Source organism: Anolis sagrei, chromosome 10 (genome assembly GCF_037176765.1).
Source record: "Anolis sagrei isolate rAnoSag1 chromosome 10, rAnoSag1.mat, whole genome shotgun sequence".
Classification (NCBI taxonomy): Eukaryota; Metazoa; Chordata; class Lepidosauria; order Squamata; family Dactyloidae; genus Anolis; species Anolis sagrei.
In genome coordinates, this window is record NC_090030.1 from 22,396,382 (window position 1) to 22,416,812 (window position 20,431).

At 44.6% G+C, this 20,431-nt stretch overlaps 1 protein-coding gene across 6 annotated transcripts in view; it reads right to left on the bottom strand.

Moving 5' to 3' along the window:
• The window catches only part of LRCH2 (leucine rich repeats and calponin homology domain containing 2), a 67,411-nt gene extending 50,286 nt beyond the window's left edge, over positions 1 to 17,125 (bottom strand). For 5 of the 6 annotated variants that reach the window (XM_060756095.2, XM_060756100.2, XM_060756101.2 and 2 more), the window contains exon 1: positions 16,584 to 17,125. In XM_060756095.2, the coding sequence (XP_060612078.2) occupies positions 16,584 to 17,046 (463 nt within the window). In that variant the 5' untranslated portion in view covers positions 17,047 to 17,125. The remainder of the gene's footprint in view (positions 1 to 16,583) is intronic. The other variant, XM_060756097.2, reaches the window with a different exon arrangement.
• Between the last annotated feature and the right edge of the window lie 3,306 nt (positions 17,126 to 20,431).

Below are 20,431 nucleotides of genomic sequence, written 5' to 3' on the forward strand. Positions count from 1 at the left end.
TGTGACACTCAGCATTTAGGAAACCATTCCACTACTGGGATAAGACATCTTTGCCCTCTCTGTACCAATGAAGCTAAGCCATAAAACACCCACGCCATCTATGAAGAGACACGGCAGCACACAGCCTTTAAAATGATTCATTTTCAATTTGCAGAGACATCCTCAGTTATGTCTTCTGGTTTAATAGACCTTTTCGGAGGAAGGGGGAGCAAGAACGATGGTACCCAGCAGTGTGGAACACTAACTTTTCCACGCTGAAGAAAAAGAATAGCATCCTTGGCTTCACCCCTGTTACACGAGGAGACAAAAATGCAAGCGAACCCTTTAAGGCTGATTAATACTTCCCAACGTCGCTGCTTTTCCTTCCCTGTCTGTAAAGCCTACTATGCAGATTATTTGTTACTTCATTCCACTAGTTAAAAAAGGGAAGCTAACAAGATCGGTATGCCTCTGTTTCACATGACAAAAATCACAGTCTTGTACAGAATTAGAAACCATCTGTGAGGGAGGGGCTATACAAAAATAGCAGATGTCATAGAATAATCGCCTAATTAAAATGCAATCCCGAGTAGTATTTTTACAATCTTATTCAATAATCATAATCCTGATTATTTCCACCCACCTCATCAATATTTCATAGGATTTATTCAGCTACACTGGAGAGAGGTTAAAAAAGAAACCCCAACGTTAGAAGACTATTTTAAATTATCATGGACAATACAGTCACAGCAACAGCACAAAGGGCCTACTGAGTAGATTTTAAGATGGACATTTGAGCACAAAAGGGCAGAAGAAAACATTCAACGGGGCAGGAGTTTTATATGTTTTGATGTTTTACATTTTAATGTTATGTTTTTTTTTTTACTGCAATTTGTATTGTTATATTGTAGTTTGTTGTTTGGGCTTGGCCCCATGTAAGCCGCTCCGAGTCATAGAATCAGAGAATCAAAGAGTTGGAAGAGACCTCAAGGGCCATCCAGTCCAACCCCCTGCCAAGAAGCAGGAATATTGCATTCAAATCACCCCTGACAGATGGCCATTCAGTCTCTGTTTAAAAGCTTCCAAAGAAGGAGTCCCAGTTGGGGAGATGGTGGCGGGGGTATAAATAAAGTTGTATTATTATTATTATTATTATTATTATTATTATTATCTCCTTTAAGAGGGAAAGCTCTTGTATTTGGGGTCTTTCTGCTAAGCAAGAAAAGGTGATTATAGTGGAAGCCTTAAAAACCGTGTGATGCCAAGACAATTGTTTCCTTCAATATTTTTCAGCAATAGAGGATCAATCACCCAATTATATATATATTTTCATGTCAGGAACAACTTGAGAAACTGCAAGTCGCTTCTAGTGTGAGAGAATTGGCCGTCTGCAAGGACGTTGCCCAGGGGACACCCAGATGTTTGATATTTTACCATCCTTGTGGGAGGCTTCTCTCATGTCCCTGTATGGGGAGCTGGAGCTGACAGAGGGAGCTCAACCTGCTCTTCCGAGATTCGAACCCCTGACCTGTCGGTCAGCAGTCCTGCAAACACAAGGGCTTAACCTATTACACCACCGGGGGCTCTAATGGCACTTGAATAGGCAGCAGACCCAGAGTAGATTCAAGTCAGACAAAGGAACACAATAGTACAAAATGCACAATATATGAAGAATATATGAAATACACTGCTACAACTCGTAGCTGCTCACATGGCACTGGGGGCAGAATAGACAAACGCAAGGAAGACAACCAGTCCAGCAACAACCGTCAAGCATAATGGCTGAATGTCCAGGGAACTGCATACTACAGAATGCCAGAGGCTCAAAGAAAACAACCAGGAGCAAGTGAGCATTTTCTCTTCCTTCCCAATTTTCCAGCTTCCCAGAATCATTTCTGGGAATTATTGAATTATAAGTATACCTTAAGTATCCAAGTAAGTGTTTTTGTGGCCACCATGTGAACAAAAATGTATCAAGAGGCAGAAATAATTTGCAACAAAGTAAGTTACTACATCACAAAAAAGGAAGAGTTGTCCAATTTGTTTAAGAAAACCTTTTATTCAGAAAAAAGAACAAATTTTATGCACATCTGAAACAAAATAACTAATTCTGGTAAGCCTTGCGAAACTCGACAAAAATATTTTTAACAATCTAGGAAGCACCTGAAGTCTTCTTTCACAGCCTTCCATTGTCAATGCTGCTGAGGATAAATGCCTAGCTAGACAGAAAAGCAGAAGCTGGGCAGATGCCGAGACTTTGTAAAAAGGACCTTCACTGTCAGAGCTTTTCCTAACAGAGTTACAGTCCAATCTCACAACTCTCTTCTGATTTTCTTTTACACTGGGCATCTGTAGTAAAAAAAAGTATCACAAGGTGAGGAAGTGAACTGCGAAGTCTTTGACTCAGCAATCTCCAGCTCATTCTATGCCAGAGACAGAATGATAACGGAAATCTTGTAAAGGTCAGAATTAAAGGCCTAATTATGATATTACGGCAATCAATTCACGTTGTGAGAAGGGACTCCTCTTTTAATTATTTTTGGCAGGAAGCATCAAGCCTTCTGACAAAGCAGCCTCTTAACCCATTGACCCCAAACAAAGCTTGGATAAATGATGCCAAGAGACAAGCACCATGACTAGACACTAGACTCCTTTGGATGCAGCTCAAAGTCCCATTGGCTTTTTAAACTCCAGCTTCACACTGTTGGCTCCTGTTCAGCTTGTCGTCTACTAAGACCCCAGGGTCTTTTCCACATGTATCTCTGTTGTGGAGCCAAGCCTCACCAATCCTCTACTCCACTTGGTGTGTAAGAAAGGGAAGGCTTCCCTGCTCACAAAGGCCTAGTGATCACTGCAAGGGAAGGGAGATATCAAAACTTTTCCACCACAAGGATTTCTCCTGAAATGGGTGTCTTCCCATCAGCTACGAAAGATGGGAAAAGAGTCTTATTGGACATCAAGGAGCAATATCTTCTTCTCCAAAGCCTAGACAGGCAATATAAATGTTTGCTATCTTTCCCAGCTTTGGAGGCCAGAGAGGCAGCAGCTAAAGAGTTTCACATTTTCTGATCTAAAGATGGATAAAGATGCTTAATCTATCCCCACATAGCAGAGCCCCAAATACTACAAGGATAGAATCTTGTAAAACAGGCCAACATTGAGAAGCTGGAATGTGTCCAGAGGAAGGCAACTAAATTTATCAAGGGTCTGTAGAACAAGCCCTATGAGGAGTGGCTTAAAGAGCTGGGCATGTTTAGCCTGAAGAAGAGAAGGCTGAGAGGAGATATGATAGCCATGTATAAATATGTGAGAGGAAGTCATAGGGAGGAGGGAGCAAGCTTGTTTTCTGCTTCCCTGGAGACTAGGACGCGGAACAATGGCTTCAAACTACATGAAAGGAAATTCCATCTGAACGCTAGGAAGAACTTCCAGACTGTGAGAGCCGTTCAGCTGTGGAACTCTCTGCCCCGGAGTGTGGTGAAGGCTCCTTCTTTGGGAGCTTTTAAACAGAGGCTGGATGGCCATCTGTTGGGGTGCATTGAATGCAATATTCCTGCTTCTTGGCAGGGGGTTGGGCTGGATGTCCCATTGAGGTCTCTTCCAACCCTATGATTCTATGATTCTATAAGCACTTGTGTTCAAACCAAAAACCTCTGGGAAATTTTGGGGGGAGGGCATGGAAAGGCTATCTTCGGATATCCCATATTTGTCATAAATGCATAGTAGGTAGAGGATTATATTCTGGCTTTAGGTTTTCAAGGTGACAAACAGCACTATCTTACAAATAAAAGCATTCAAAAACATGCACGTGCACACATATATGTATGCAACATTTCCCTCTCTATTCATCTGCCTAAAAAACCCCTGGGTTTGTCAATCTGGCCTTACTCCTTAAATGGAGATTCTTCAACTGTACGAGGAATTGCAAAACCATAATCCCTTCCACACCGTGGCAGCTATAATCCACAATTTTCTTAATCCTTGAGTTCAACCATCTTAACGTCACCTGGAAGCAGAAGTATTCAGGCAGATAAGACACTGCATTCCTCTTTCCAGGGACAGCCTCACAGTTTCTGTGCGACTGATCCTCCCCTTCCCTGACACAGGATTCTGAGCATTAGGCCCAATGACTGAATGCATTCATGAGCACTGACAGGAAACAATGCTTCCGTCTGCCCACATCGCTATTCTTTTCTTCAATAAAGCACACCCGTACAAAGCACCGAAAAGAAGTGCATACACCCGGAACATGCTTTCAGCGTGACCTCTAGGTTTAACAATTAATAATGCCCTTTGGCTCAAACAGCAGAATTGCTACACATAAGTGAGGGACACTCCCTGAGTGGAAAGGGATTTCAAGTTTCCTTTGCCTGTGCAAAACATGGAATTATGTCAAAGATGCCCTGTCAAATCCCAAGCCTCATTTGCTTCAGTAGCTTCTTATTCGAACTGCGGCATTCAGACTTATTTCTTTGCATGTTGCCTACGCTATGAATCGCTGAGATTAGATTTATAAATCCATTTAAGCTTAACATGCACGAGATGAAGAGCTGCGAGGAAGAACCTCGGAGCAATCTGGCAGTAATAATAACTAGATTCCTGTCCTGTAAGATTACTAGCTCCGTGTGCTGGAAGATGTTTAATAATGGCTACAGTGAACATTGTGCACAATCCAGAATGAAAGTAAAATGCCCCTGAGAATTTTCTGCTCAGAAACCAGGAGCCACAACTTGCCAAACTGTATGTTATCTAAAAGAGTGGCTATGGGCTCGAGTCAATATATCACATTACTTAAGTCAAGGAATATGACCTGACAATTCTTATCAAAGCCCGAACACCGCTTTGGTGTAAGGCTTGTTTCTGATCGCAGACATGTCCCCTGTGGAACGAAACAAACTGCAAAAGGTGAGATGAGGTGAAACATTTCAAAATACACTTTCAATATGGGTCTCCTTTGATCCCTTCAGATCAAATATTTGAGGCTGCTACAGAAAAGTAGGCCAACACACATCCCACTGTTTGCCCACCTTGGGGCTATTCTTTTTGCTCTTCCCAACTGGTTCAGAAGAATGTTCCGGCAAGTGGCCAAGCTGCTTCCGTTTGGTTTTGACAATACAAAAGATCTATTTAAGAGACCGGTGGAAAAAAAAATCTGACAGCCCTCAATAGGGGACAAGAGCCATATGCCAAAAGAGGGAATTTTATCTATCACTTCCAAATTCTGACATTTTAGTTGTAAACAAGTATAACTCGTGATACAAATGCGGGTCATAACTTGCTAGTGAAGAAGAATTTGGTTTCACTACCAAGTTTCTACAACACCTAAGAAGCTTAAGCCGTTAAACTGCAGTATGTGACATGCACAGCATTCTTAGTTCTTTATTCCGTTGGAGGAAGCAGTATAGAATCATAGAGTTAGAAGAGACTTCATGGGCCATCCAGTCCAACCCCCTGCCAAGAAGCAGGAATATTGCATTCAAAGCACCCCTGACAGATGGCCATCTAGCCTCTATTTAAAAACCTCTAAAGAAGGAGCCTCCACCACACTCTGGGGCAGAGAATTCCACTGCTGAACAGCTTTCACAGTCAGGAAGTTTTTCCTCATGTTCAGATGGAATCTCCTTTCATTAAGGAGTACATCAACATCATCTATATATATATATATAAATGCTCTGTGCATAATGAGGACCTTAAAAACAAAAGAACCAATGAACGAAATCACACCAAATTTGGCAACAATACGTTTCACAACACAAGGAGTGACCATCACTCAAAAAATTATGATTTTGTCATTTGAGAGTTGTAGTTGCTGGGATTTATAGTTCACCTATAATCAAAGAGCATTCTGAACTCCACCAACAATGGAATTGAACCAAAATTGGCACACAGGACTCCCCTGACCAACAGAAAATACCAGAAGGATTTGGTAGGCATTGACCTTGAGTTTTGGAGCTGTAGTTCACCTACATCTAGAAAGCACTGTGGACTCACACAATGATGGATCTGGACCAAACTTGGCACGAATACTCAATATACCCAAATATAAACACAGATGGAGTTTGGGGGGGAAATAGACCTTGATATTTGGGAGTTGTAGTTACTGAGATTTATAGTTCACCTACAATCAAGGAGCATTGTGAACTCCACGAATAACAGAATTGGGGCAAACTTCCCACACAGAACCCCGATGACCAACAGAAAATACTTAAGGCCATCCAATCCAACTCCCTTCATCAGGCCAAGAAAACGTAATCAAAGTCCTCCTGACAAAGAGCCATCCAGTCAGAGATATAGACAGATATAGTATCATAGATTTGAAAGGGACTCTTAAAGGACAATGATGTGTTGTATGTTCCAGGGTGGGCAAACCAGACAATCTCCACATCAACGCTGACAAAGAAACAGCAAGAAATACCATTTACCTACAGGCATAAAGAAATTACATATATTAGAAACCAACACTTTCTCATTACTTTATTTTCCAGATCAACAGACTGGGCCACAGCAACGTGTGGCAGGGACAGCTAGTTCAGTACATTAAGGCTGGGTCTTTTTTCCCCTGATTAAGTTTCAGGTGAGTCCTGTTGCTTTTTGGTTACTACACACAATACGTGAGGGTGAGGCATCGGCAATTATTGGCTTGTCTTATGAATAGGTTGAACCAAGTTTTCAGGTTAAAAATGTAGTCTAGGATTTCTTAACTTATAGTTCACTATGCAAGGCAAACATTAAGGTTTTATTACAGCCTCCATTGTTTGATTCCTGAAGAACGAGAAGTGCTAACCTCTGAGAAATCTTCCATCCACATCTTCAGTTTCTGACTCATCCACCCAGCAGCAGAACCAAAGGACTTTGAATTGTCATCCACTACAAGGGCATATATTCTACTATTATGGTTGACATCTGTCACTTCTGCAGTACTCAGTGACAATGTCAGAGGGGAACATTAATTCTTTCCAAATAAGGGAATTTATCTTTTCCTTGTTGCTAAGGGATGGGGCTTATGTTTCTATGTAATTAGAGTTGGGAGGGGGCTGGGAGACAGACTAGTCTGAAGCACCCTATCACTAATGAAACTAATCTCAAGAAAAGAGAAGTCCTTAAGATCAGATTCTTCTGCGTTATGTGCACCTTTGGTGCATCTCACCTATTAATCTTTAAGCTTTACAATCACCAAAAGAAAGATAGTGTGAATTCAATGAAGTGTGAACAAAACAAATTCCTTATTGCTAATAGGGAACGCTGGTTTCCTTGCTTGAGCTCGCATTCAAGATACTGGAACATAATCCCAGTGTCCACTATAACCCAAACTATCATTGGAGCCCCCGGTGGAGCAGTGGGTTAAAACACTGAGCTGCTAAGCTTGTTGACCGAAAGGTCGCAGGTTCGAATCTGGGGAGCGGCATGAGCTTCCACTGTCAGCCCCAGCTTCTGCCAAACTAGCAATTCGAAAACATACAATGTAAGTAGATCAATAGGTACTGCTACAGCAGGAAAGTAACAGCGCTCCATGCAGTCATGCTGGCCACATAATCTTGGAGGTGTCTATAGACAACACTGGCTCTTCAGCTTAAAAATGGAGATGTGCACCAACCCCCAGAGTTGGACACAACTGAACTTAATGTTAGGGGAAAACCTTTACCTATCATTAAGCAGAGAGTGTTTTCCCAACCCCACCAGGGAACAGTTCAGATTCCTCTAAGCCACAGTCATAAGAACTGAACCACATATAAACACCTCCTTTTCCTCTCTGGGAAAGAATTTATGTTTTGTCTGGCTGTACTTGAAACATTAAAGAACATTAATGTTCCCAAATCTTGGACACTGCAAAAATGTGTTGTGTTTTCAGTGAGTATGGTTTGGGTTTGAGGCTGTTGTTTTTTGGTTGGAAAATTAGGTAGGACTCCAGCACAGTCATAGCAAATGTTGATGAATAAATTCCCTCATTCCTCCAGTATGGAATAATGACAGCATGACCAAGACAGTCCTGACAGCCTTAAAGGTTTCATAGAGGATTATACCTAACAAGGATCTCAAGGAGGCTGGCTAGGAGCAATTTAATCTGCCAAGGCCCTGGGGTCAAAGGAGCAGCTTCAAGACTCAACACAACATTATTCATCTGATCAGGAGCCCCATGAAAGCACCATTAATAGGCAAAAGCTCCAGAAAAATTCAATTCTACTTAACAGCTATGATGGCTGCCTGCCTTTTCCTCTCCAGACAGGGGAATGGCCTTAAACAGGAAAAACAAGCTCTGAAGAAGGGATGGAAAATAATAACAGCATTTGGAAAATCTAATTGCTCTGAAGACTACCTTGCCTCTGCTCCCAAATCAAAGAGCCGATACTGGGTTCTCAAACTTTCAAAATACTGTATGAACACATTTTGCACTGAATTCAGCTACAGAGGGATGTGAAAAGACCATAAAGTTAGGAGATATTAAGGAAAAACAGAAGGTTTGCAAATAGGTTTGACTCATCAAGGAAGCCATAAATGACCTGAATTTGTAAAGCATGAGAAGGTTGCTGCGGAGTAAGACTTATGGAGGTCTCTCATTCAAAGGCTGATGACAAATAACAATGAAAAAGAGACTGCCAGGAGATAGTTAGGCTAGCAACTATGATTGAGAGCAGTGTTTTAAGAAGTGAAGCTACATTTATGGGCTTCTCCCTCTGCTCCACAGATACAGCAGTGCCTGTCCCTCCCAATCTACTTTCAGGCAGTGCATAAATATGATTTTATCTCAGGCTACATTTAATTAAGAGCATAAGTTCATGATTTTGTTGCTGCATGCTGCTCTTGGCAAATGTGTTTTCTAACTATTGTGACAAAATGACTTGCTCAAAATGAAATTGTGTTCATGACACTTCTAGTTGATTATTTTCAATGTTAACTTTACCGTGCTTTATTTACCACTTGGGATAACATTATCTTGGATAGCTCATACAAAAATAAAAATGCCCAGCCTTGCTGTGTAACAGCAATAGCCTGTATTTACAGCAGATGCAAACAGATCATGACTAAGAGACTTCACCTTAATTGTTCAAGGCCTAAGAACAGTCCAAGACAAATTCAGATCTGTTTTTATAGTCCTCTAGTTTGATGTGAAATGTTTTTATACAAAATGAAAGCAGTCAGGGATTACTACACAAACCTCTTATTAAAAAGCTGAGTTACAGAAGCAGTCTGAAGAAGGAAGATCCATGAAAGAACAAAGGAAGTGCAACCTCTCTCAATTCTCCTGGACTTTTTGTAGTTTCTGACAGCATCAGTTCTATGACATTTTCTGGACTAGTTATCTCATGTGACGTCAAGGAGCACTGTGCTTCAGGGTTTCCTTAAACCAGTGGTTCTCAACCGGTGGGTCCCCAGATGTTTTGGCCTACAACTCCCAGAAATCCCAGCCAGTTTGCCAGCTGTTAGGATTTCTGGGAGTTGAAGGCCAAAACATCTGAGGACCCACAGGTTGAGAACCACTGCCTTAAACCCATGCATGGCCAAAAGTCAACAGCTCCACCCCATGATAGTTATGCTAAGGGATCCCAAAAGGCTGAGATCCTTGAAGTCCCCTAGGCATCACCTGTTTTTATCACTCAAAACCACTGCAACGCAAAGAAATCATGGCACATCACTCCTGGTTGCGATTCTGTTCAATTGGCCCCCATCCTGGGAAGAGTTCTCCATCTCTAATCTATCCTATCTCTCCACCCCATACACTATGTACCGTCCACATGAAACCACTGGATGAAATCATAGAATCATAGAGAGACCTTGTGGGCCATCCAATCCAACCAAAGATTACTACTTCACATTAAAATTGTTTTCTGTGCATCTCTCTGACCACACTGACAAAATACTAATTCAATGCCTTTGAACATAGAGGAGCATTTCAAGACTCACAACTACCATATTGCCATACAAGGCTCCAAAGGATCTGAATGTAGTTTCTCGGCACAGAACTCAAATCTGGCAGGATACCAAAAACAAAGAAAAGGAGGGGGAACCCATGTTCTACATCCAAAACAGGCATCAAAATACATTTTAATGCTTCGTTCCAAGAGCCCACGAATCACTTGGGTGAAGGACATTTTGCTCTTTTATGCCTTAAAAGCAGGCACTACCCATACATTTAGATGTTTCTCTTTGCAATTATGAGCGTTATAAAACTTGTTTTAGAAAAGAAGCAGACTTCAGGAAACCACATGCTATTCTTGTTAAACCAGCAACATGGACAGAACATGAACTTCCCTGGCAGTCAGTCTGCCCACAAAATAAGCTGATGCTTTCATATCCTGCTCAGTTCTACACGAAAAAGGCTTCACAATGCTTTTCAGTATAAATGTCTTCCAAAACTATGGAATGTCCTAGAACTAAGGAACGAAATGCCCATCCTATTGTTTGGACATGTGTGTCACCTCTCATCCTTTGAGAATGACAGAATTGGTGGCCCAAATTAGGAGGATGTATCTCAGTTCAACATGAACCTGCACACCACCCCTTCCTTCCTTTCATCCACATCAACGTACAATAAATTATCCAAGTTTCCTGCTTGGTTTAAACAAGGAAACCATAGTTGGGTTGTTGTAGGTTTTTTGGGGCTATATGGCCTTGTTCTAGAGGCATTCTCTCCTGACGTTTCGCCTGCATCTATGGCAAGGAGGGAATGCCTCTAGAACAGGGGTCCTCAAACTATGGCCCGGGGGCCGGATACAGCCCTCCATGGTCATTTACCCGGGTCAACCTGAATCTGAAACTACTTGAAAACACATAACAACAATCCTATCATCAGCCAAAAGTAGGCCCACACTTCCCATTGAAATACTAATAAGTTTATATTTGTTAAAATTGTACTTCATTTTAATTATTGTATTGTTTTCATGTGAGTGTGTGTTTTTTGTTTTGTTTTTGTTTTTTGCACTACAAATAAGATACATGCAATGTGCATAAGGAATTCATTCATGCTTTTTTCAAATTATAATCCGGCCCTCCAACAGTTTGAGGGACTGTGACCTGGCCCTCTTTTTAAAAAGTTGTAGATCCCTGCTCTAGAACATGGCCATATAGCCCAAAAAAACCTACAACAACCCAGTGATTCCGGCCATGAAAGCCTTCGACAATACAAGGAAACTATAGTTACTTGAATAAAAACAAGATAGGATCTTAAAACTAGGGTTAAATTTACAGGATTATTTTCATGCTGACATCCATATGGAGAAATTGTGCTTAGCTGATAAGGGGAAAAAATCATGAGAACACACATTTATCCAAAATGGGCAGATGCTACAGTTTTAAACTCAGAATGGAAAAATATATATGCTAATATCCCTCCCCAAATAGCCGTCTCAGTTTCAACATTAATATAACTGTCGTTTTGGAGAAATGGATAGACACCAGGGTTGATTTAAGAGATGTATAGGCCTCTGAAAAATAACCTTATGAATCTGTATAAAAGTCAAACCTGCTGAAGCATGTGCATCCCATTGTTCTACTGCAGAGAGCTAACTGCATTACTAAACAGTTTCCATACAAAGCCATAAAAATGCAGATTCCATTGCATTTACAAACAAACAACTCCACGTGTCTCTATTACTTTCCCCCTCTCATGTGCTTCAAAGGCATACCAGAAAAATCTGCATTACACCCCGTTGGACTGACAAGCCTTACACAGCAAAACAGCGTTTGATATACTCTCATTAAAACACATGCTATCACTTAGAAGCAGCTTGTGGGAAGCGGCTGGCTGCATCAGGCGTTGTGTGCATGTGGAGACAAATGTGTCATGTCCCGCCCCCACTGTCACACCTACCTGTCATTCCCTTTCTTATCTTGCCATTCTGGCCAAGCAATCCAAGAACCGCTATTGTGTGCCATTGTGCTCACCCTCCAAACGCTCCCTTCCTCATAACCTATCCTTACCTCTCAAGGCTTCACGTGGTGCTTGCACACACCAATTGCACAGTCGCCAATCCCACAATCCTGAATTTCTCAGCCCAGGCTCTTAAGGCACTAGCTTCGTTTTCCCCTCCACTACAAAAGGACACCGAGCTATTGACTTACTCAGACAAGCCTGTAATATAGCCCCTTCCACCCTCCTGTGCCACAACAATTGCATTTTTCCCAAATCCTCAGAAACACAGCATAGATTAATCCTCCTCCTGCAAGAAACTAAGCCCCTCTTCCCTCCCTATTATGGCGTTCACCCCCTTTTGTCAATACTCATCCCATCTTCCCATTGTTATGTCCTCACCTGAAAACTACAAGTTGTGTAACATGCTGCTGTCCTTCTACACAGCCCAAATGTTTCGGATTTGTGGGGTAGAGGAAGATGGATAAGAGGGAACCAAGGGGACAAAGTAATTTTCTCCTCCCACAGCAAGTCAGCCACCTAGCTTAGTTCCAGCTCAGTTTACCCAATACTTGGTGTTTTAGAAGTGGATTTTTTGTTTGTTTTAAACACACGCTGGGCACAATTTGTCTGAAAAGCAAAGGAGTGAAGGAAATGACAATAAGCTAGCACTGCAGGGGCCTTGGCTTCTCAACACGATGCAGCTTCACTTTTGTTTCCCCAGATGCCATTTGGTGCAAAGCCCAGTATTTCTACAAAAGCCTATTTTCCCAAAGAAAACTCCAGATCCCTTTTCAATACCTTACACACCCACATCCAAGGTTGCCAATAAAGCCCTTTATCATCCATCACCAGCATTCTAATTTGGCAACTTCTCTCTTTTCCTAGCCAGCTACCTTCTCTAGACAAGACAGTACAGGCGTTATCTTCGAATCATACAATCAGAGTCAGTAGAGACCACATGGGCCATTTAGTCAAATCCTCTGCCATGCAGGAAAACCACAATCAAAGTATCCCCAACAGATAGCCATCCCCTTCCTGACATTAATGCAGCATCCATCAGTTCTCCTTTGGAATGGCAGAGGATAATGGAGGCTTTTATTAAAAGCTAACGCATATAAACAGTAAGATAGAGTGAGACACAGAAATCAATGATCTACAATGTTTATATGCTGGACATTTGAAATTGCGTTGTTTTGAACAGCCATGAGTTGCTCTGCAGTTCAATTAAAGAGATAAAAATAGAATGCAAATAAATACATATTACTAGTAATATTAGTATTATGTTTATTTACACTCTGCCTTTTCTCTCCACAGAAGACTCAAAGCAGTTAACAATAGCAAGCTCCATCACCTCAATGCTGGGGATAATGGGAGCTGTGGTTCTCCTCTGAACCAACTTAGGAGGGAAATGATCTCCTTCTCCCTCTAAAGGCTTGGCCTGACTCCCAAGCATTAAGTTAACTTTAAAGATAGCCTTTAAAAGAACAAAGTGGTTAAGAGTGGGACAAGAGAGTGCCTTTTAGTATTTCCAGTACTTTTAACTGGTTTTAATTCGGTATGTTTAATTCTATACTATATAATATATGTGTGTTTGTGTTCTGAAGGTTTTGCATTGTGCTGTTGCTTTTAATGGTTGCGAGCACTTGAGATAAAATTGGGGTGCAAATAAATATCTAATACCAATAACCTCCATCACCTCAATGCTGGGGATAATGGGGGCACACAGTCCACTCTTTGTGCATGTGTGTTTCATATAATCTTTACTGTGTAAACAAGGTTTGGAAGTTTTTCCTTTTGATTCTTGTGCAGTTTCCTTTGGTAGCCGCTGTCAGTGATCACTGACAACAGATTTTATTTTCTTAATTAGAAATGTGTCCACTTTAGCAGGAATGACTGCAATGCAATCCACAAGAAGTGCAAATTATAAAAGTTCAAACAGGACCTACGCGTGAACAGCACCAGTCCTCTACTTCTGTAGGGATGACATCCTTCTGTAGGCTGGATGGCCATCTGCCAGGGGGGCCTTGATTGGGTCTTCCTGCCTGGCTGAAGGGGATTGGACTGGATCAGTGGTTCTCAACCTGTGGGTCCCCAGATGTTTTGGCCTTCAACTCCCAGAAATCCTGACAGGTGGTAAACTGGCTGGGATTTCTGGAAGTTGCAGGCCAAAACACCTGGGGACCAACAGGTTGAGAACCACTGGACTGGATGGTCTCTTCCAGTGGAGCCTCCTTCTCTGGAGGTTTCTAAACAGAGGCGGGATGGCCATATGTTGGGAGGGGTTTCACTGTGTCTTCCTTCCTGGCTGAAGGGGGTTGGACTAGATGACTTTTGGGGGTCCTTTTTAAATATAGTGGAGTACACACTACCTAGGAGTCTGGTGGAGCCTCTTTCTCTGGAGGTTTTTGAACTGAGGCTGCATGGCCATCTGTCATGGAGGGCTTCGACTGTGTCTTTCTGACTAGCTGAAAGACGTTGGACCAGACGGTCTCTTCCAGTGGAGCCTGTTTTTCTGGAGGTTTCTAAACAGAGGTGGGATGTATTGTCGAAGGCTTTCATGGCCAGAATCACTGTGTTGTTGTAGGTTTTTTCGGTCTATATGGCCATGTTTTAGAGGCATTCTCTCCTGACGTTTCACCTGCATCTATGGCAAGCATCTATGGCTACCTCTGAGGATGCTTGCCATAGATGCAGGCGAAACATCAGGAGAGAATGCCTCTAGAACATGGCCATATAGCCCAAAAAAACCTACAACAACCCAGAGGTGGGATGGCTATCTGTCGGGAGGGATTTCACTGTGTCTTCCTTACTAGTTGAAGGGGGTTGGTCTGGCCAACCTTTGGGGGTTTCTTCTGACTCTAGTGGAGTACCAATTACTTAGGAGTGGGGTGGAGCCTCCCTTCTATGGAGGTTTTTGAACTTAGGTTGCATGGCCATATGTCATGGGGGGCTTTGATTGTGTCTTTCTGACTAGCTGAAAGAGACGGTCTCTTCCAGTGGAGCCTCCTTCTCTGGAGGTTTCTACAGAGACAGGATGGCCATCTGTCGGGAGAGCTTTCCTTGTGTCTTCCTTACTGACTGAAGGGGTTGGCCTGGCTAACCTTTGGGGGTTTCTTCCGACACTAGTGAAGTACCAACTACTTAGGAGTGGGGTGGAGCCTCCTTCTCTGGAGGTTTTTGAACTGAGGCTGCATGGCCATCTGTCATGGAGGGCTTCGACTGTGTCTTTCTGACTAGCTGAAAGAAGTTGGACCAGACGGTCTCTTCCAGTGGAGCCTTCTTCTCTGGAGGTTTCTAAACAGAGGTGGGATGGCCATCTGATGGGAGGGCTTTCACTGTGTCTTCCTTACTGGCTGAAGGGGGTTGGCCTGCCTAACCTTTGGACCGCATTTCTGTGTACGAACCCACACGATATCTTCAATCATCTGGGGAGGCCCTGCTCGCGCTCCCACCTCCTTCGCAGGCACGATTGGTGGGGCGAGGGAAAGGGCCTTCTCAGTGGTGGCCCCCCGACTCTGGAACTCACTTCCCAAGGATTTATTTTAACTGTTTTGTATTGATTATTTTGTTATTGCCTTTGTTTATTGATGTACTGTGGACTTGGCCTCATGTAAGCCTCACCAAGTCCCTTGGGGACATGGAAGCGGGGTATAAATAAAGTTTTATTATTATTATTATTATGGATGGCCATCTGTCTGGAGAGCTTGGACAGTGCCTTCCTGCTTGGCTGAAAGAGGTTGGACTGGTGTCTTCCAGTGGAGTCTCCTTTTCTTGAGGTTTCTAAGCAGCGGCAAGAAGTCCATCTGTCAGGAGGGCTTTAATTGTGTCTTCCTTCCTGGCTGAAGGGAGTTGGACTGGATGATCTTTGGGGGCCCTTTTTAATTCTAGAGAAGTACAGACTACCTAGGAATCGGATGGAGCCTCCTTCTCTTGGGGTTTTTGCACTGAGGCCAGATGGCCATCTGTCTGGAGGGCTTGGAGTGTGCCTTCCTGCCTGGCTGAAGGGGGTTGGACTGGATGACCTTTGGGGGTACTTTTTAACTCTAGAGATGTACAGACTACTTAGGAGTCTGCTGGAGCCTCCTTCTCTGGAGGTTTTTGCACTGAGACCAGATGGCCATCTGTCTGGAGGGCTTGGACTGTGCCTTCCTGCCTGGCTGAAGGGGATTGGACTGGATGACCTTTGGGGGCCTTTTTTAACTCTAGAGAAGCACAGAACACCTAGGAGTCGGATGGAGGCTCCTCTTGGGGTTTTTGCACTGAGACCAGATGGCCATCTGTCTGGAGGGCTTGGACTGTGCCTTCCTGCCTGGCTGAAGGGGGTTGGACTGGATGACCTTTGGGGGTCCTTTTTAACTCTAGAGATGTGCAGACTACTTAGGAGTCCGTTGGAGCCTCCTTCTCTGGAGGTTTTTGCACTGGGGCTGGATGGCTATCTGTCAGGAGGGCTTAGACCAAGTCTGGGCAAACTGGAGCTCTGCAGGTGTTTGGGACTGCAACTCCCACCATTCCTAACAGCTGAGGGGGGAAAGGAAGGGGCCTGAGGCTGTTAGGAATGGTGGGAGTTGCAGTCCCAAACACCTGCAGGGCCCAAGTTCGCCCAAACCCGGTCTAAGCCCTCCTGACAGATAGCCATCCAGACCTGGCTTAGACTGCACATTGTTTGTTTGTTTGGAAGCAATGACATCCGGGGAATGACGGTAGGGCTGTCAAGGCGACCCTGGCCCCGACCTCCCCGCATGGGAAGCCTCCTCACCGGCCTGGACGGTGTCGCTGAGGTCGCAAGCGGCTCCGGAGGCGCTGGCGGGGAAGTCGCGGAGCTTCCTGGCGCTGAGGCAGAGCAGGCCCGAGCTGGCGGCTTCTTCGAGGACTTTCTCCAGGCTGCGGCCGGGCTGAGGCGACGCCGAGGAGGACGAGGAGGAAGGCGGGCAGGTGGAGGAGGCCGCGGCGGAAGCGGAAGCGGCGCCCCCCGTCGGGTAGGAGAGCGTGAGGTGGGCCGGCAAGCCCAGGCCGAAGAAGAAGGACGACGACGAGGAGGAGGAAGACGAAGGAGGAGGGCCCACTTCGGAGGCCGAGGCCTGAGGCGGAGGGGGAAGAGGCGGCGGCGCAGGGGGTGGGCCCGGTCCCGAGGCGGAGGCAGGGCTCGGCCCTGGGCCTCCGCTTCCTCCTCCGCCGCCGCCTTCCCCGCCGTTCGCCATGGTGCCTTGCCCGGCCGCCATGACACCGACGCCGCTTCTGAGGGGAACAAGAGCCAGAAGAATAAACAGCGGCGGAATGGGCGGGCCGGCCGCACTGCGCAGGCGCCGCGTCGGGAGCGCGCACGCACGACGCACTCATCCAAGTAAAAGGGGCGGGGCTCCTTCTCCCTGCTCCGCCATTGGAGGGGCTCTCAGAAGGGGCGTGGCCTCCTCGACAGGAGGGCGGGGCTGCGCTCACACAACATCCCAAAAAGAGGGCTCGGAAAGGGGCGGGGCTCGCATGCAAAATAGCTCTCCAGCTCCGCCATTAGAGGCAGAGCTTACTCAGGTGGGCGGGGCTTCGCTCGCAGGTTCAATGTTATTGTTTTTGGAGCCTTCTGCGCAGGCGCGAATGAGTTGAGTGAAAATAGACACTGGAGAGGGGATTCTGATCATTAGAATCACAAGAAGGGACTTCCCATACAATATGCTGGAGAGGGGATTCTGATCATTGTAGTCCCAAGAAGGGACTTCCCATATAATATGCTGGAGAGGGGATTCTGATCATTGTAGTCCCAAGAAGGGACTTCCCATACAATATGCTAGAGAGGGGATTCTGAACATTGCAGTCCCAAGAAGGGACTTCCCATACAATATGCTGGAGAGGGGATTCTGATCATTGTAGTCCCAAGAATGGACTTCCCATACAATATGCTGGAGAGGGGATTCTGATCATTGTAGTCCCAAGAAGGGACTTCCCATATAATATGCTGGAGAGGGGATTCTGATCATTGTAGTCCCAAGATGGGACTTCCCATACAATATGCTGGAGAGGGGATTCTGATCATTGTAGTCCCAAGAAGGGACTTCCCATATAATATGCTGGAGAGGGGATTCTGATCATTGTAGTCCCAAGAAGGGACTTCCCATATAATATGCTGAAGAGGGGATTCTGATCATTAGAGTCCCAAGATGGGACTTCTCATATAATATGCTGGAGAGGGGATTCTGATCATTAGAGTCCCAAGAAGGAACTTCCCATATAATATGCTGGAGAGGGGATTCTGATCATTAGAGTCCCAAGAAGGGACTTCCCATATAATATGCTGGAGAGGGGATTCTGATCATTGTAGTCCCAAGAAGGGACTTCCCATATAGTATGCTGGAGAGGGGATTCTGATCATTAGAGTCCCAAGAAGGGACTTCCCATACAATATGCTGGAGAGGGGATTCTGATCATTGTAGTCCCAAGAAGGGACTTCCCATACAATATGCTGGAGAGGGGTTTCTGATCATTGTAGTCCCAAGAAGGGACTTCCCATACAATATGCTGGAGAGGGGATTCTGATCATTGTAGTCCCAAGAAGGGACTTCCCATACAATATGCTGGATAGGAGATTCTGATCATTGTAGTCCCAAGAAGGGACTTCCCATACAATATGCTGGAGAGGGGATTCTGATCATTGTAGTCCCAAGAAGGGACTTCCCATATAGTATGCTGGAGAGGGGATTCTGATCATTGCAGTCCCAAGAAGGGACTTCCCATACAATATGCTGGAGAGGGGATTCTGATCATTAGAGTCCCAAGAAGGGACTTCCCATATAATATGCTGGAGAGGGGATTCTGATCATTGTAGTCCCAAGAAGGGACTTCCCATATAATATGCTGGAGAGGGGATTCTGATCATTGTAGTCCCAAGAAGGGACTTCCCATACAATATGCTGGAGAGGGGATTCTGATCATTGTAGTCCCAAGATGGGACTTCCCATACAATATGCTGGAGAGGGGATTCTGATCATTGTAGTCCCAAGAAGGGACTTCCCATATAATATGCTGGAGAGGGGATTCTGATCATTGTAGTCCCAAGAAGGGACTTCCCATATAATATGCTGAAGAGGGGATTCTGATCATTAGAGTCCCAAGATGGGACTTCTCATATAATATGCTGGAGAGGGGATTCTGATCATTAGAGTCCCAAGAAGGAACTTCCCATATAATATGCTGGAGAGGGGATTCTGATCATTAGAGTCCCAAGAAGGGACTTCCCATATAATATGCTGGAGAGGGGATTCTGATCATTGTAGTCCCAAGAAGGGACTTCCCATATAATATGCTGGAGAGGGGATTCTGATCATTGTAGTCCCAAGAAGGGACTTCCCATATAGTATGCTGGAGAGGGGATTCTGATCATTAGAGTCCCAAGAAGGGACTTCCCATACAATATGCTGGAGAGGGGATTCTGATCATTGTAGTCCCAAGAAGGGACTTCCCATACAATATGCTGGAGAGGGGTTTCTGATCATTGTAGTCCCAAGAAGGGACTTCCCATACAATATGCTGGAGAGGGGATTCTGATCATTGTAGTCCCAAGAAGGGACTTCCCATACAATATGCTGGAGAGGGGATTCTGATCATTGTAGTCCCAAGAAGGGACTTCCCATACAATATGCTGGAGAGGGGATTCTGATCATTGTAGTCCCAAGAAGGGACTTCCCATATAGTATGCTGGAGAGGGGATTCTGATCATTGCAGTCCCAAGAAGGGACTTCCCATACAATATGCTGGAGAGGGGATTCTGATCATTGCAGTCCCAAGAAGGGACTTCCCATACAATATGCTGGAGAGGGGATTCTGATCATTGTAGTCCCAAGAAGGGACTTCCCATACAATATGCTGGATAGGAGATTCTGATCATTGTAGTCCCAAGAAGGGACTTCCCATACAATATGCTGGAGAGGGGATTCTGATCATTGTAGTCCCAAGAAGGGACTTCCCATATAGTATGCTGGAGAGGGGATTCTGATCATTGCAGTCCCAAGAAGGGACTTCCCATACAATATGCAGGAGAGGGGATTCTGATCATTGCAGTCCCAAGAAGGGACTTACCATACAATATGCTGGAGAGGGGATTCTGATCATTGCAGTCCCAAGAAGGGACTTCCCATACAATATGCTGGAGAGGGGATTCTGATCATTGTAGTCCCAAGAAGGGACTTCCCATACAATATGCTGGAGAGGGGATTCTGATCATTGTAGTCCCAAGAAGGGACTTCATATACAATATGCTGGAGAGGGGATTCTGATCATTGTAGTCCCAAGAAGGGACTTCCCATATAATATGCTGGAGAGGGGATTCTGATCATTGTAGTCCCAAGAAGGGACTTCATATACAATATGCTGGAGAGGGGATTCTGATCATTGTAGTCCCAAGAAGGGACTTCCCATATAATATGCTGGAGAGGGGATTCTGATCATTGTAGTCCCAAGAAGGGACTTCCCATACAATATGCTGGAGAGGGGATTCTGATCATTGTAGTCCCAAGAAGGGACTTCCCATACAATATGCTGGAGAGGGGATTCTGATCATTGTAGTCCCAAGAAGGGACTTCCCATATAATATGCTGGAGAGGGGATTCTGATCATTGT